Raw genomic sequence first — 18,431 nt, 5'->3', positions numbered from 1 at the left:
ATGTGAACAAAAGGAGTTATGTAAACAGCAGCAGGCATGTTACCAGATTAATGCACAGGAGTCATCTGGGAATGTCTGGAAAAGGAGCCAGATAACGGATGGGCAGGATGGAGAACAGACTTGACTAGGGACAAAGGCTTAGGAGGGGATTAATATCTTCATTTTAAGGATATGACTTTTTCCTGAAATGACTAAGGGTTGTGTTTTCAAAATGCTACTTTTACAGCTACTATAGGAACAAAAAAACCCCCAAAACAACAACAACAAAAAAAACACCAACAAAAAACACCACCCCCCCAAAAAAAAAAAAACAAAAAAACCCCAAAAATCCCACCACAAAAAACCCCCAACAACTAAAAACCACCTCCTTAGCAAGTCTACTTTTATATATCAGTGTATCACGCAGTCTTTTCCGAATAGCTTACTGTTTTTCCTGTACTGCTGGGAAGCATTCATTAACAGTGTCAAGTTTGGCTTCTGCAGCTTCTGTAAATAAAAATATATTTAAGAAAAAAAAAAAGTTTGGTTTTTTGGTGTTGGGTTTTTTTGTTTGGTTTTGGTTTTTTTAACACAGTAACAACAACAAATCCTTTTTTATATCAAATATTGAACGGTAAATAAAATCAGGCTGGCATTTTGATACAGCTCTGGTGCTCTCATCCTATACTTCCAACTACACAAACACTCCTCACATATCCAATTTCGTGTGTGTTTCACCAAAAACACTATGCAAGCACTCTTTTGCAAGTTGTTTCCAAAATTATATTTACATGCATAACAGTTCTAAATACCTGGTTTCAGTATTTGTAATCATTAAGTAAAATTCAGCTATATTTAAGATCACACTTTCAGGATGCTTCCTTACAAATGTGCAAAACACAAGTAACTGTTAAGATCCCTAGACTTGATGCATAAATTTGTACCTGCAAGTACACTTCCCAAAATATCCCTACATTTCAAAACCATGCCAGAAAAATGCATCATTTCTATTTAAATCAGGGCAAGAAAATGAAATAATGTTAAAACTAAACATGCTTGCATCTCCAACATTACTGAGAGGGTTGAACTTCCACACTCAAGTTCCTCATCACTGCAGAATCCCAGTGCAACAGAATAGATGCTCCAGACATCACTGCAGAAGTTGATAATTTTTCAGAACATTAGTCAAAACAGTAGGCATGAGAGCTTGTAGCTGGCAAAACCAACACTATCTGAGCATTCAAAATAACAGAGGGAAAACATGCAGTGCAAGATCACACGCAAGCATGGAATGCCATCTCATAGAAGAAAAAGAGACAACCCATTTGAGTAACTTATCCATTGAGCGTCCTCGAGGAACCCGACGAGGAGGAAAGGAGAACTAGGTGATGAAAGATTTCAGTAGATCTTGATAAATAAATGCCCTTTTTCTTTAACAGTTAGGATTTTATCACCAAATTCACAGGAAACAATAACAATGTTCAGAGAAGAACAGAATAAGTTATAATAGTAACGTATAGACTTTTATACGTTATAAAATCTGACTCAAATGAACAGGTTAACAGTGTGGTCGTTTATCTCATCACCTATTGCTCTTTTGCCCCAAACCACAAATCTGCTGCATGCTCTGCCACAGTCTTATAGGAAACGCTCACAAAGCTCACAACAGAAGAAAGGCTGGCAGGCCAGAGACTGCTTCTAAGGAGAAAACAACATTGGCTAGAACTGCAGTTTCTGTCAATCCCAGAGAAAAACTTGCCTTCAACTCACTTATTTTTACAGGACATTTTTCTCGTAAACACACCATACCTTGGGGGTAAAATCGAGTTCTTCTTCCTCAGAAGTATGCCAACTGTCATCACTCCTCTCCTCAGAGCTTCTTAAAAAGACAAAATGAGTACCATATCTTGCAAATCATTCCTCAGGTAAGTGTTAAAGTGGCATTTTTAAAGTCTCACCTTATTGAGTCTCCTTGGGAAAAGCCATCCATTGCTGTTCAAACATTAAGCAACATGTTGAAATTAGATCTCGCATGCTAACAATTAACCAGAAGATATAAACATTTAACATGGACAACTCTGCAGGTCATGACAGTATGAAGCTTGGGGTAGTCAATTCAACACAAGACAGCCTGAACAAATGCATTTCCAAAACAAATACCATAAATTAATTAAAGTAATAATACACTGATGATAAATTAATTAAAAAAAAACAAACCCACAACCAAAAAAACACCCCAAAAAGGCCAGAGTTGTATCTCCTTTGGACTCTAATATTATAGCTAGAAGTTTGAGAATCATTTCTAAGCTAAAAAAAAAAAAAAACAAAACCAAAAAAACAAACAAAAAAAACCCAAAACAAAACAAAAAAACCCCCAAAACACACCAAACAAACAAACAAAAAGCCCCAGACAACCCACACAACAAAACCCCAGACAAACCCAACCCACCCAAAACCCCCCACAGCATGAATATGCTACGTTAGTAAAAAATTAACAAAATGGTGGTGGCTTAGCAAGACAGTTAGTAAATGAACCTCTGAAGTACTGATATTACACACATGAGTACACATCACATTCAGAGATTTTACTATCTTATGTAACATTACGCTATATAATACCAAGATCTGCTGCTCTACCCAGTTACAGATTATTCAGAAGAGGTAAATAAAATCAAAAAGCATAATCAAGATCTAAAGCTTATTCTCAGGTGGAAAAATCACCACCAGTTCTCTACATTGCACCAAAAAGGGTATTCAACAGATAAAAGGCGCATAATCAGGACATTCTATATTACACTCCAAGCTTTCATCAGTGTTATGAAGCAGCTTGCATGTAGGATCACAGAATAAATCAGGTTAGAAGGGACCTCAGGAAGCGTTTAAGCCAACTGCCTTCTCAAAGCAGGCTCAGCCATGAGGTCAGATAAGGCTGCTTAAAGCTTTAAACCAGTCTGGTCTTGAACACCTCTAAGGAGGGAAACTGTACTCTCCTTATCATGGCGAAGCATCTCCTATCCAATTAGAAACTCTCATTTCCAGTTATGCCTCTTATTTCTGCCTCCTACCATGCACCACTGGGAAGCACCTGGCTTTGCCTTTTCCTTGTATGTACTGGAAGTCACTGCTGGGTCCCCTTCAAAGTCACCTCTTCTCTAGGCTGAACAAGCCCCGTTTCCCGAGTCGCTCCTCAAAAGGCAAGTAGTCCTGCTCCTGGTGAGTTTGAAAGCCCTCCACTGAACTTGCTCACTGTTCAGAGTGAACAAGAGTCCAGCTCCTCCTGCATGTAGGGCTCAAAACTATACCTAGGGAGCTGAACACAACCCAGTGAGTGCCGAGTAGAGGTGAACAATCACCTTCCCCAGACTCTTGGCTACGATGCTCTTAATACAGCCCAGGACACTGCTGACGCTAGGACATGCTGCTGACTCATTCTCAGCTCACTCTCTGCCAAGACCCTCCAGGCCTTTTCAGCAAAGTAGCTCTCCAGCTAGGCAGTCCCAGTATGTTTTGTGACAAGTAGCTATTGTTCCTTTCCATGTGCAGGACTTGGCATTCTCCCTTGCTGAATTTCATGAGACAAGCCTGACAGTCCGCCTATCCAGTTTGCCAAGGTCCCTGAGAACGGCAGTGCTAACCTGAAGTGTATCTACTGATTCCCCCAGCTTGGAACCATTTGCAAATTCAATGAGAGTGCACTCTAGCATATCACAGACGTACGACAGAAATCTTGAACTATAGGAATCCAGCCTGAAGAGTGCTAAAACCTCTCAACTACCAACAACTAAGATGAAATAAAAGGGATCTTCAATTCCCAAGACAGAAGAAAAAACAAAACTAAAATCAAACCCACAAAAATCCTCCACATAGTAGCTATCTCAGCACTCCCCAAGCTCTCAGTAACTAGTTCTTGTTAACTACCATAACAAAATGAAGTTGCTTATAAATAGGAGATTGCTGACCTTCCATAAAGTCGCATGATGACAACCAAACCGAGGTCTTGGACAAAATCGTTAAAGGAAAAAGAAAACAATGGCATATCATGCCTGAAGACATCTCCTCTACTAGCAGTAAACCACAAATGAACATGGAAATTTTGTCTGACCTAAAGACAGGGTTTATGTGAGAATTTTGATGAGTACATTTCCTGACCTGAACAGGGCTTTCAGACAATGAAATACAGTGTATGTGGTTCAGTGTGGACAAGTCATGTAGACATGTCTTGTGAAACTTCCAGTGCAAGAACAAGCTAAACCAGATAAAATACTAACACAGACTCTGATTTTTAATGTTGCCTATTGCAAACAAATAATATTTGAAAATTTTAATTACTTTGACATACCACAGTTTTGTGTTAACTCACTCATTGCTAGCAGTCTCACATACATGTACCTCTCAGGCTGAATAAAAATCTGTCTCTACATAGATAGTGTGGAGCAGTCTGTTACAAACTCTTCACAGGTGGCTTCAATTATATTTTCAATTAGTACAGTTACAATGAATCAAACCAGCTGAGTAAGTTATCTGAACTTTTGATTTCAATGTATAGCAACTTTAAGCAATGATCAAAACCAGGTCACATTGTCCTTTAGAAGGCAAGAGAGAAAGTTCACGAGCTAGCTTTCACACAGACCTTAATGCCCTACCATAGAAACAGAATCTAGAAAAGCAGTCTCCGGGGGCTGCTTGTTTCCAACTTTAATTAAAGTCCATTGCCATTTTGGAGTAACAGAAGAGCATATTTAAAAAAAAAAAAAAAAAAAATTTTACTACCATTAATGACACAAAGCAGACACTCAATAATAAAGGAGCCATGCAAAACATGCAAACAAATAAAAAGCATGCAAAGCTTGCTCTCAAATCTAATCTATAAAACCAAAACCATGAAAACAGGGACCTCCAGCATAATAAACATCATACGTGAGTTAATATTTGTGTATGTTAAAACATATTTCATATTTGAAGTGTTACTGCATAGAATACCTTTCCTTGATTTTCCCATTCTTGATGTCTGGTTAGGAGATTGTTGCATTCCTATATCCATTTAGGAAAAGGCATGGAAAGGACAGACGAAACAATGACAACAGAATAAATATGAATTCCCAGAAGTTTGGAAAACACAAGCAGTACATCAACAAAGCCATAGCAGTGGGAGAATGTACTGTGACTATCAGCCTACTCTACAGTTGTAAGCGCTAGAAACAAAACCAGTCACAATCTACAGAAGTCTGCTCTCAATGGACAGTATCAAACAGCGTAACTTAATTTACTTGCTTCATGTAAAATACTCATATTCCAGTATTTTGAAATACTGAAACAGACTACCACAAATTTACTGTCAACTTTGTATCTCCCTCAACTTGACTAGCCCCTCCCTAGCACAGACTGCAAATGTAATTCCTTCATATTTGTAGAGTGCTTTACACATACAGCACACTTAAAATCCCTCCCTCTAAGCATCCCCAAAATCCTTAGCTACTAACAACTAAACTTTGGAGATGCACTGCCCAGAAATTTTGAAGGAAATATTGGCTTTGGTATTCATGCTGCCACACAACTTTGAGCCATTAAGTTATTTACACTCACTCATCACAAGTTACAGTTTTAGCATGTTTATTACCCCTTACTAAAAAAGCAACCCAGAACTTGTTGCCTTTAACCAGCTCACTTTGGAAGCTGTGTCAGTTGGTGTCTGACGCAAACACAGACCCCTCCTACCTCAGTTTAAAGATAAAAGTCTACTTGCATTGACTTGACCGTGCTGAACTGTTCACATACAGGAAGCTATGCCACCAGCCAGAATGCAGATATGACAAGTGGTCAGAACGAATACCCTCTTCCCCCAGGGCTATAGGGCAAGCCAGAACTGAACCAAACTGAGTGCACTGACTGTGTGAGTATCATGCATGCATGTTTGCGTGCATATGCATGTCTGTCTGTTGTGGAACACAAGTTTCAGAACATAAATCACCTATCCACCTGCTCTACCCATCCTACTTAGTAAAAAATTTTATATTTCAAGTCAACAAACTGTGTGATTCTGGGTTCTGCTATTGCAGCTACCTTACACCAAATTTCTTTGTGACAAGGCCATAACATTTGTCTTGGAGCAGAAGAGAGAGTCTTGCTTAAATTGATTTTACTACAGATACATGGAATGGATGTGGCAAAAGGACTCCTACCAAAAACACACTTAAAGAGGTAAAAAGGGGCCTCAAGATAGTTTCTCATCCCTCGTCCATTTCCCAGTTTTCTTAAAAGGTGACACAGGACAACTTTTCCTGACCTCAGGAGATGTGAAACATACCGAAGCACTCATTTCTTCTCCAGGATCTCTACGATGAAGACCCAACAGTTTCTGTAGGGACTCAGGGAAACACTGAAGGAACAAATCACTAATATGCAGTGCAGTAGCTAAAAAAAAAAAAAAAAAAAATACTGCCACTGCAGACTGTCCTGGGTTCAGCAGTACTAGTCATGCTAGAGATCTGAATCTTTCCTGTCTTTAGAAAAATTGCATAATTATTATTTTCTGCCAAAGAAATTCTAACTTCAAATCTAAAAAGTCTGTAATTCAATATGCTAGGGCTGGAAGCCGTTCATTTGGAAGTTTTTGCAAACCTGTTTGTCATTAATAAAAAGGTTCATGTTCTGACAAAAAGTAAGCCTATAAATAAGCATGAGCCAACTTCTTAAATATGACGACTTGCTTGTTAGAGGAGAGCATTTTGAAGAGTGCAAAAGCAGCAGAAGGAATAAGAACAACACTGAAGATCCCAGAAAAATAGTACAGAAGAGCAAAAGAAAATAATTCCAAAGCGGCCGTTTCTCTGGTTTCTCAAGATAATCCCAGCTTCTCCTCTTAACAGAGGCTTCAATGCCTGTTTCTGCAACACATCAAAAGGACTCTCATGATGCAGGACCTGTGCTTTGTGGCTGCAAGTCAGAAACTACAGAAGTAACGCTAATAAATGTTCCCTATATGCTACTAATCTCTCTCACCCAACAAGCCAGGGTCATCTTTCAAGAGACTGAGTACAAGGAGAAAAGGATTCATACTACTCATGAGAAAAACAAGCCCTACTAGAAAAAGACTGAGAGCATACTTTCTCCTCCCAAGTCCTTAACTCACATAACATTCTCTTCATGCTTACTATGCCTCTTCAAATTACGAAGTGGCATTAGTAAAGATTTCTCATAATATTATGGACTTATATTAATAGTAGTACAATTTTCAAGGAATGGGGCAAATTATTTGGATCAAGAACCCATATTTCCCTGAGAGTATGTGACAATATTATTCTCCAAGCCACATATTTTAAAATAACCCAGGCCTGCCAGACATTACCATGTGGTACTACAGTAGTTATCTACATGCACAGGAGGCAGTAACAGAGAGCGCTGTTTGGGTGAAAACAACATTTTGCTGATTAAACTACCTGTCCCAAGCCCTTTCCAAAAATCTTCCTCTGACCTATCAAGAAACTTTCTTAATTAGATCAAATCAACTGTTTCCAAATCAAAACAACAAAGTTTGGCTCTAAATTAAATTCACGTATCTGGGAAAAGTCAATGAGGAAAAATATCACATAAACATCCCACGTTTTACTCTATTTCTTGACATATTTAAAAAAAAGGAGTAATGAACTGTGAACAGTCTGCTGCCCATTTGTCACATAGTTCTGACATAACACCTTTAAAAACTCAGAAAGAATAAAATCTCCCACTGTAGGGTCTGAGATGTAAAGTACAAGACAAAATTTCATTTACATTAAAATATTGATTTTCTAATATTCTGCTATGGATATGTGAGCTCATAAGCATACAGTGGATTTTAAAAACTCACTGAAGAAGTTAATTTTTTGATCACAAGGCAATTTGTTTTTCTAGATCACAAGTTAATAAGGATTTTGTAAAGTTTATTTAATAAAATTACTGAAAGTGGAAGAAAAACATTCTTATTATTGCAAATCAAATAATGTCCAAGAAGATACAACACAGATGCTACACTGTTGTTGCTAACAAAGTTACCATTCCAAGATAATTTTTCTTAAGAGTATGTCTCTAAGCAACTACACGGAAAAAAAACGTTAACTGATGCTGAGAAAGAGGATGACTCACTAAGAAGATTTTAGCGCAGATGAGTATTAATATTGAAACAAAGACATATAAACTCACTGTAAATCAACAGGACACCTATCTTCCTGCTAACTCATCTGTTGCTTCCCAACTATAGAAACATGAACAACTACTCAAGATGAACCTATTGCTTTTGCAATTGGGTTTTCACAAGCTGAATGGCCATCTGTAGGTAAAATTACACACCTGAAAAACAAAACCACTCTTGCCTAGTTCCTTCCCTGTCCCCATTCTCTCTAGAGGAAAACCTATATAGATGGGCAACCTGACAAGCAGAAGGCAACAATCCTATAAACGAACATGTAGCACACAAATCATCCTGACAAGAAGCACCTCCAACTAGCAACCAATAAGCACATTCACACAACCTTCTGTGCTATCCATCTGATGCCTCCACTAAATTCAATGGTGAGCACAATAAGTGTTAACAATACAAACCACCTACAGAAAATGCCATAGTGATTTTCCTCAAGAGCTCCTCCATAGTTAAGGATCCTACCTCCTCTGTCCATAGCAGGTGCACCCAATGTAAAGTCACAAGCTCCTGCCCGGTGCCGAGCGCTACGTGCATCACTTGCAGAAGCTTCTCCAGTATTTTCCCAGTCTGCATATTCTGACAGTTGTTTACTAAGACTATATAGAGAAAGGAAGGAAATATATTTGGTAAAAATAATTACATATCTACATAGACCATTTAACAGAACAGTTAACAGCCACTTATTGCTCATCCTACACATATTCATAGCCATATGAATTCATATACTCAGATGTATTCACTCAGGGTAATACACACAAAACTTATTGCATGACTATTACAAACTTCAACATTCACTATGGTCATGTTTGTTCTATAGACGCATATTCATTCCTACAAAGTCATTAACTCCTGCTTGTTACATTTTCTTCAGCCTTGCTTTTAAGCACACATAACCACCTTAGAGAAGGAACACCCAGAGGTACAAAGCTATGCAAAGAGGAGTAAACTGCCAAAGATTTTAGCAAAAGGGATATCAGCTAGATCTCCTGCAAAAAAAAAAAAAGAAAAAAAAAAAAAAGAGCTTGTAGTTTCTGGTCATTGTAGTGGAAATTAGTAAGGACAAAGGTGCTGATCTGGAGAGAGAGTTTACACCCATTTCAGTTTGCCAAGTTCCACCTCTGGATAACTGTAGGATACAGTCACTTTTTAGAGTTTATTTTGGGCACACGTGAGCTTCACAACAAAATCTAAAAGCTATCAGAGAATTCTGGGTGGAAATTTTCCTCAATTCCAAGTTAACATTAAACACAGGAACAATACATATTGGAAGGCATTACTGAGCACAGCTACAAGACAGGTCTCAACACACCATTAAACCTTGGTGCTGTTTCCCCAAAAATGTTCAAAAGCCACACTGATAACAGATAAGTTATTCTAATGATAAAGTTGAAAATTTACCTAGAATATCCATGGATAACAGCATAATCCTCAGCTGTCCATCCATTAGTGTCTTTATGGGAAACATCAGCACCATACCGAAGAAGAACTTTTATCAAATTAAGCTCCCCACCAGAAGCAGCAGTCATAAGTGGGGTTCTGAAACGTCCAAAATATCATATGAAACAGATAGTACTACACAAGCACTAGAATTATTTTTATTCATATTTGCTCTCAAAAAAAGTATTTCCCTGTTACTTTAAAAGGAACAAAAGAAAGGGCAGTGTTCATTAAGTATTAAGAGCAACAATAAAATGGGAGAGTGAGTCAAAACAATTAAATGTTCCAGCTTCAGACAAAGCTTCCACATAGACAACACTTACATGCAAACTATGGGGCTATGCAGGGGATGGTTTTTCAAATTGAGGCAATGCTGCTGAGCTAATGGCACGTTTCCTGCCAGAAGGGCCACCACAGACAACGCCTTCTTGCAATCCTCAGCGCAAAAAGCATCCGCTGAGGTATGACAGCAGCCAGGCGCAGACTTGCTTTCACAAGGCACACAGAAATAGTGCCTTCTGTGTGGCTCCCTGGGTTTTTTTCAGAGCTCATTCCCATGCCTCTCATCAATCCAACCTAAAGCATACTAAAGAGACCCATGCAGAGTTTTGACATACCCCTCACCTTTCACACTGATCTCGAGCGTGCACGTCAGCTCCTTTTTTAAGAAGAAATTCTACTATCTCTTCCTGATGTTCGGAGACAGCAAGAATAAGCGGGGTATATCCCTCCTGAAAGGACATACAAATATATCAAGTTAAAAATCAAAGTGAAAAAGCCCCTTCAAGATAAGTATTGACATGACTTTCTGAAAGAGCTTCTGTAACAAATATAAAAATTTACCTTATTTTGGGCATCAATATTGGCATGATGCTCAAGTAACAGTCCTGCTACAGATGTATTAGGAGATATGACAGCAAGATGAAGGGCAGTATTGCCATCCGCATCTGCCAGATTCGGGTCCGCACCATGCCCTAGCAGAATAGCCACACACTTTTCTTGCTGGCACTGTACTGCCTGGGAACAAAACACAAGAAGGGAAAAAAACTTCCAGCATTTACATTTCACTTTGTTACAATACCCTCAGCTTCCCAATAGCGGAACAAAAGAGCATCCTCAAAGATTAGCTAACACATGCCTATTCCACACCAATTACAATATACATGTTTCTACACAAGCCTATATAAAGAACCCGGCAAGGTACATCATTTAGTGCATAATCGATAAGCCCCACTTACAAGAACATAACATATTTCACATACCTTCATCAGTGGCGATCTGTTATCGCTGTCAAAAAGATTTAGCTTACACTTGTTTTCTACTAGGTATGTGACAACCTCCACATGGCCATTTGCACAAGCAAGATGCAGAGGTGTCCTAAAAATTAAAATATATTAAATTAGCACAGACAGACAACTAAGGAAATAATTTCAGGCTGCGGTAAATGGGTATGATCACAAGTTTCACTTTGCAAAAAGCAAGCTTAAGAAAAGACTTCTCATTCCACTACCAGTAACAGTAGTTGCACACCAAATGCCTGAGGCTGGCTGGCAAAAAGGCTCCACAGCGTCCACTTAGTAAGGTGCTATTTCCTTCACAGATTCCTGTGCCCAGGCATTGGTCACTGCCTCCAGCAGTACTACACACATGGCACAGCAACAGAGACCAAAGATCGGGAATCTGAGGACTACAGCAAGTAAATCTCTATGATCATTCATGTGCTAGAAGTGTATCAGAGACGTAGGAGATGGGGTTTATAGCAAGAACATCAGTGTTTCCCCGCACTTTGAGAATTTCTGGTTTTTCTCTAGCTTGCTTACTAGGGCTGCAAACACTTGTACCCAAGTGCCTCTGATAAGGTGCGGCAAACCAGACAGCAGAACACTGTAATCTTGACTACAGGAAACACAGCTACAGGTTGGATGGAGAAGAAATTCAGAGCAGCCCTGTGGAGGACTTGGGGGTGTTGGTTGATGAGAAACTTAACACGAGCCGGCAGTGTGCGCTCCCAGCCCAGAAAGCCAACCGTATCCTGGGCTGCATCAAAAGCAGCGTGACCAGCAGGTCGAAGCAGCTGATCCTGCCCCTCTACTCTGCTCTCATGAGACCTCACTTGGACTATTGTGTGCAGTTTTGGTGTCCTCAACATAAAAAGGACATGGAGCTGTTGGAGCAAGTCCAGAGGAGCGCCAAGAGGATGATAAGGGGGCTGGAGCACCTCCTGTATGAAGACAGGCTGAGAAAGTTGTGGCTGTACAGCCTGGAGAAGAGAAGACTGCATGGAGACCTTGCAGCAGCCTTCCAGTATCTGAAGGGGTCCTATACGGATGCTGGGGAGGGACTTTTCATTAGGGACTGTAGTGGTAGGACAAGGGGTAACTAGTTCAAACGTAAACAGGGCAAGTTTAGATTAGATACAAGGAAGAAGTTCTTTATCGTGAGGATGGTGAGGCACTGGAATGGGTTGCCCAAGGAAGTTGTGAATGCTCCACCCCTGGTGGTGTTCAAGGCCAAGCTGGACAGAGCCTTGGGCGACATGGTTTAGTGAGAGATGTCCCTGCCCATGGCAGGGGGGTTGGAACTAGATGATCTTAAGGTCCTTTCCAACCCTAACTATTCTGTGATTCTACGAAAGTAATATCTGACCTTCCTGATGTATATAACTATTATAGCAATAAAAAGCCTACTATAGAGGAAGCCCTCTCCAAGGAGGGAATACCGTGTTTCCACAAAAGATGACCAGCATAAGCAAGTGAAACACAAAATGAGAAGCAAAAGAAAAATGAAATTCTTCCTCAAGTTAACGCCTTGCCAAAAAGAGAAGGGCTCCTTCAAACCACAGAACATCTTAAGTCTGATGTCAACTAACCAGCCTACTTGTATGCAAAGACACAATCACCCAGACCTCCTTGCATGGGTTTCCCCCTAAATCACAGGCACTAAGCAGCACAAGCTTCACTCTGTGCAGAAGGCAATGTGCCTGCTGCTTTGCAGGACACATGTCCCAACAGAGCAGGAGACAAGCTAGAAAACAGCCAGGACCCTCCCCCCTTCAAGGTGAAGCAATAGAAAAACCCCACAGAAACACAGCAATTTGTAATAACAAGATACTTCTTGTTACAGGGCAGCTGATGAATCTCCTCCAGGGCAACAAGGTTACGGGCAAGAAAAACATACAAAACTTCAAAAGAACTTCAACGTCTTACTACAGACAGGGAACAGACTCGAGCATCACAAGAATGACTACCACCACTTTTGAGAAATTCCCACGAGTATGCAGAATCCTTCATCTCTGAAGAAATGACTGACCGATACTATCTGAAAGCTAACCAGGACTGGTTTAGATGATCGTGGACTCCTTCATAAAGCTGCTACTACCACTAAGCACTACGAAACATGACAAACGTGAAGAAGTTACTATCGGCTCCACAAACAGGAAAGCCTTCAGAAAACCTGCAGACTCTTGCTGCCCTCCTCAACCAAGCCTCTCAGTCCGCCAACAGGGAAGGAGATGGCTCTGCTTGAAGCAAGGCCTGCTACGCTCCACAGAAGATCCACTTCAGGGAAGAGGCTGGCACAGAATATCAGAGTGTTCACAGTTGCCTGTCCCCACAAGAATACCAAAGCTGCTCAGCCACCCAGCCCTGGGGACCCTTGGCAGACTCTGTTCCTCCTGTGGCTGCAATCGCACACTGATCACCCATGGGGTAGAAGAGAACTGCCCAAGCAGTTCTCCCTGCAAAACCACCCCACTGGGAGACCACAGGGAAACTGCAGGTTGGTGGCACACACTTCTAACAGCACTTGAGCCAATAACCCAGCAGCTACAAGCTGCTCTAGAGTTCACTCTGACAGGCAGCTGACAAGGTATATCTCTCTTAGCAATTAGCTTGGATCCACGATTCATGACTAGCCAGCATCACACCTACAGTACTTCCAACTCTAGGCTGAGGTTTGTGTGTCTCTTTCAGCAAGGCTGAAGACTTTGTTAGACCACCTCTGAAAAACTCCCTGCTCCTAACTGATGCTGTTCAAGGTGCATTTTCTGGGAGGTCTTATGGGCTACAGGACCCACTTTATGGAAGAAGCCTGCAGGTGTGATACTTGCCACGTCCCTGCTACAGGATTTTGCTTTTGGAAGTCCTGAGGATCAGAACTGAGATATTCATAGGAACAAAGCACACACTTCAGCCATTACTTCCCACACTTCCTATTCTTCCCTTCTATTTTTCAGTGATATCTACTCTTCCAGTCCTTGGAGGACCCGATGAAACTCTGAAACACCATTGCATCTGGTGGTCACTCACAACTCACAGCACACCCACAAGCACGGGTGGGCCTGCAACCCTCATGGCCGATATAGTGTACAGGGGAATCAGAGAAATATTCAGCAGCTATTTCCATAAATGCCATTGGGCACCTTGACTCAGGCACCTGGAATATGCACAGAACACACTCAATCCACCTTAAACCACATCCCCCATCTCCAGATGCATAAACAAATACTGACTGGCAACACTCAGGCACACCACCCATATTACTGAAGTTCCTGCTTACCATGCTCTTCCTTGCTTCTCCTTCAAATCTAGGTGTTTTTGAGGCAGTAAACTAGCTGGCTGTCAGAAGTCCAATCTTCAGGACAGACAGCCTAAGAGCTGAGCTACTCTGGTAAAACACGGATCTCTTCAGAACATCAAGAAGGTTTTGACTCTGACTCTTTTCAGAAAAGGCATTAAAAGGTTGACACATACAAGACCCAGAAACTTAAGCTGATTCCCTTCTGCTTACGATGGATCACTAGGAGCGCTGCTGCAGTCCAGGGCTTCTCCTTAAGATACAATTGCCAAGCACTTGCTATGCTTGACTCAAAAACCTACACAGGAACACCTGCCAGAAGCAGCAGCTACTCCTGCAAGTTGCTGCCTCGACCTTCCAATCCAAGATACTGATTAGCTGTACCAAAGTAAGTGCCGCCTAAAATCAGGGTGTTGCTTTGGCTGCCACACCACAGTCAGAAAAGGTACATCAGGCAACTGCGCATGCACCATCAACAAAGCACACGTTTATTCTGCTCTGTGATTCTTTCCTACCTGCACTGCTGAACTCTCCTTAAGTTACCCTCAGTTAAGGGAGTGCAGCTTTCTCGGCTCAACTGCAACTCACCTTTGGCAGGCTGCTGCCAGCACCCTTCCATCCCTGCGCCCCCAGGCAAGGAAGTACGACGCCGGCGAACAGGGCACTGAGGCGGCCGGGGAAAAAGGCGACGGCTGGATGCTAGGCCGAATTCAAGGGCTTCTGGCAGCGCAAGCCTGATTCCCACACCCAGCCGAGGGCTAAGCTCGGCTGCGAGCGGCCCTCCCGCTCCCCGCACTGCCGCGGCCGTTCGCCCCCAGCGCCGCTGAGCTGCTGCCGGGGGCGGCAGCTGCTCCCGGGGCACCCGGCGCTGCAGGACCCCCGACCGGACCTCAGCGCCCTCCCTGCGCCGCTCACCGCTCCGCCTTGTCCCGCCCGTCGACGCTGTGCTTCTTCAGCCCCTGCCGCACCTGGGCCAGGTCGCCGCTGGCGGCCGCGCGGTGCAGCTTGCCCAGGTCCTTCTGCCGGAGCTCGTAGGCACCGGCGGGGCGGGGTGGGGAGTCGCTGCCGTGCGGCGGCTGCCCCTTCCTCTTCCTCCCGAACCCGAAGATCCTCTTCATCCCGCCGCAGGATCGCGGGCACGGTCCCGCCTCAGCGCAGCGACTGCAGGAAGCACCCTGCGGGCTGTGCCGAGCCCCGAGCAACGACCCGGGAGCGGCCTCGGGTACGGTACCGCTGCTGCGGGGCAGAGCTCCCTCCCCCTCCAACCCCTACAGGCTCAGGGGCACAACCGCACACCACGGCCGGCCTCGCGCAGGCGCCGTGGGGCGGTGACGGGGAGGGGAGGGGTAACGACCGCCGCCGCCAGACAGCCGCGCGGGGCTCCGCAGGCGCGGCCTTGGCCTGGTCGGATGGGGCTGTGGGGGGCCGTTGGCATACGCGGTGTTCAAGTCTACCGCGGGGCTGCCGCCCTTAAGGGTGCTAGACGAGGCGTGACGGCGCTTCCTCCCCCTCAGGCGCCGCGCTGCGACCGCGGTCCGGGTAACTGGGCACGGACGCGGCGCTGCCCAGGGCAGTGCGGACCAGGCCGGGCGGGCAGCGGCGGCTCCTCGGGGGTGGCTGCTGTGAGGCTCGTAGGGTGTCAGTGTACCCCGCCTGTGAACGGTTTGCTTTAAAAGCAACATCGCGCAAACTGAGGAAGGGCTTTTAGTGCAGAACTAGAACTCATAAAGTTAACTCATAAAGGAGTTAACGGACAAAACAGTTCTGCGGTGAAATGGATGCCAAAGGAACAGGAGGCAAAGGTTAATACAGTAGGAAATGGGACAAAGGGGGCCTTCAGACATCATCTAGTTAACATGCCTGGCAGAAAGTTACTTCCAGTAAATGTGGCTGAGTTGGCACTACCACAAAAGAATACAAACATGCACGCACACTGAATATATGAAAACATGGTACAGAAGTCAAAAGACAAGGTCACACCTTTGGTATAGATGAATAGGGAATCATTCTCAATCTCGTACTGCCTCTGTGATGCCCCAGGTGGTTCACGGTGGTGAAACCTCACTATAAGATACTGTAGGATGTTGGGGTAATGACATAGTACAGCATGCCCTAGGTTATTTGGCTAATCAAACACCTTTCCAGAACACTATCTTTAGGAACTTCTTCTTGGATATGAATTTGTGAAAAACGGAGAGATGGCAAACAAAACCTGATTCGGAGGGATACATTTCACTATGATTAGCAGTGAGGAGGAGAACTGAAAGAGTGTAAATCCCATAGGTTGAGATAAGAACAGTGCAGTAACTAAGGTATAATACAAAACCACTACTGCTACCACCAATAAGAATAGTGATAAGGGAAATAACAAGGGGAGAGGATACAGTTGCTCACCACCCACCAACCAATACCCAGCCCGACCCAAGCAGTGATCTGGGCCTTCCGGGTAACTCCTCCCAGTTTATATACTGGGCATGACGTGCTGTGGTAGGGAATATCCCTTTGGCTGGTTTGGGTCAGGTGTCCTGTCTCTGCTTCTTCCCAGCTTCCCGTGCCCCTCCTCACTGGCAGAGTATGAGACTGAAAAGTCCTTGATTGGAGCAAGCATTACTTAGCAACGACTAAAACACTGGTGTGTTATCAGCATTGTTCTCAGACTAAAGTCGAAAACAGCACTGCACCAGCTACTAAGAAGGAGAAAAATAACTGTTACAGCTGAACCCAGGCAAACAAGCCTGATTCAGAGGGACACATTTCACTATGATTAGCAGTGAAAATATTTATTACAACAGGACAAGAAAACAGCACCAAGCTGCACAAGTACAAGATGCAGCCCTTTTAAATATTTTCTTCTCCTTCATCACGAATAATGGTACAGCTATCAAAACATTCGTTTTCCTTTTCAGGATGAGCCTTCACAGATTTCTTAAGCCTGTTGGCTTCTGGCAGTGTTCTCTCGCACCAAACTGCCTGATGTACAGTCACTAGTTGACTCTAAGAGTATTAGCAGTGTTCTGTTGTTTCAGACCTGATCTCTGGAAGGAAAAGCTAAAATAATAATAATGATGATGATCATAGTTTTTAAAAGACGGAAAAGAAAAACCCCAAAACAACTTCCTGAAACCACAGCAAAGTAAATTTAGATTGCAAAACCTTGTTCTATGTTCTCATAGTTCTATGAGTATTGGAAAATGGCTATGAGTAGCAATTTTGAGAGTATTTGTGTAATCAGTCCAACTAGTTAATGGAGAAATGGAGAGCAAAGTGCATTTTTTAAATTGGGTGTATTTGTTTTTTTCCAGACATCTTTGAAAAAAGGTAGGATTTTAGCTGCAAGATGGCATTATAAACACTACACTCTTTCCAGGAGAAAGTATTTCTTCTCAAGTCCTTTTTCAAGCGGGCAGGTTGCTCCCCAACCAAGACCAGGACGTCACAATCCCTGTCAAATGTCATAAGTTTCAAAATTGTATCAGTGAAAACCCCTGGGATTACAGAGTCAGCTTTAATTGGTAGGGACTTTGGTAGCTCGTTGGACTGAAATTTAGTTTCACGCTTTGAAGGTAGGGCGGTGCTGATGGGGCCTGTGGATATAGTCATATGAGCACAACAGGCGCTATTCATTCATTATTAGCAAAAAAAGGAGATGCAAGATGAAGTAGAATCTATCACTAAACCAATTATCAGCTGTTTACATTAATTTTTGGAAGCTTTTTTAAGTAAGTTTTTACTATTTCTTTCATCTCTTTGGCTCATAGGTGATGTTGAAGATACCCAAATTTTTTTTTTTAGTTTTAATCCATACCTGAGGTTTAAAAGTATCTTTAAAACTTTTTACTTTTAAACCTCTAAAAGAGGTTTAAAAGTAAAAAAACAGTATCAGAGAAAAAGAAACCAATGCCAAATCAAGATCCCTGCATCAGTGCTGCACATTCATTTACTAGGCCCCAGGAGCCTCCACTGACTGCAGTGGCCTCTTTGAGATCATAAAAAGCGTCCCCACAATAACACTGAAGATGGACTTTCAAGTGAGGGAACTGACCGGACTTCTCTTTATCCCCTCACCTCCCACCCCATTGTAGCTGCTATCACCTCCTATTATGCTAGGTGCCAGCACTGATTTTGCATGCTGCTGCTCCACCAGCCAAGAACTTTCCACTCTCACTGACAACCAGCTGCACAGAGCAGGTTAGGAACAAGCTTGCAGACAGGTCATGTCCAAGTTTCTCAAAGAGACAATACAAAGTGAAGGCCAAGATGTTCTCCA

General features: G+C 42.8%; 1 protein-coding gene across 7 annotated transcripts in view; it reads right to left on the bottom strand.

The window, feature by feature from the left end:
* The window catches only part of LOC115605968 (ankyrin repeat domain-containing protein 26-like), a 61,023-nt gene extending 45,537 nt beyond the window's left edge, over positions 1 to 15,486 (bottom strand). For all 7 annotated transcript variants that reach the window (XR_003990771.1, XM_030481154.1, XM_030481152.1 and 4 more), the window contains exons 1-10: positions 15,080 to 15,486; positions 10,852 to 10,966; positions 10,433 to 10,606; positions 10,214 to 10,320; positions 9,551 to 9,688; positions 8,615 to 8,748; positions 4,960 to 5,010; positions 1,938 to 1,971; positions 1,789 to 1,858; positions 426 to 486 (exon numbers count right to left, since the gene is read on the bottom strand). Coding sequence is in view for 6 of the 7 variants with exons in the window: in XM_030481154.1 (XP_030337014.1) it covers positions 426 to 486; positions 1,789 to 1,858; positions 1,938 to 1,971; positions 4,960 to 5,010; positions 8,615 to 8,748; positions 9,551 to 9,688; positions 10,214 to 10,320; positions 10,433 to 10,606; positions 10,852 to 10,966; positions 15,080 to 15,282 (1,087 nt within the window). In the remaining variant the exon portion in view is untranslated. The remainder of the gene's footprint in view (positions 1 to 425; positions 487 to 1,788; positions 1,859 to 1,937; positions 1,972 to 4,959; positions 5,011 to 8,614; positions 8,749 to 9,550; positions 9,689 to 10,213; positions 10,321 to 10,432; positions 10,607 to 10,851; positions 10,967 to 15,079) is intronic.
* Positions 15,487 to 18,431: the final 2,945 nt, after the last annotated feature.

The sequence above is a fragment of the Strigops habroptila genome, chromosome 3, assembly GCF_004027225.2.
Source record: "Strigops habroptila isolate Jane chromosome 3, bStrHab1.2.pri, whole genome shotgun sequence".
Taxonomy (NCBI): Eukaryota; Metazoa; Chordata; class Aves; order Psittaciformes; family Psittacidae; genus Strigops; species Strigops habroptila.
The sequence above is the reverse complement of the archived record's forward strand: the minus strand, read 5'-3'. Positions and strand labels throughout refer to the sequence as shown.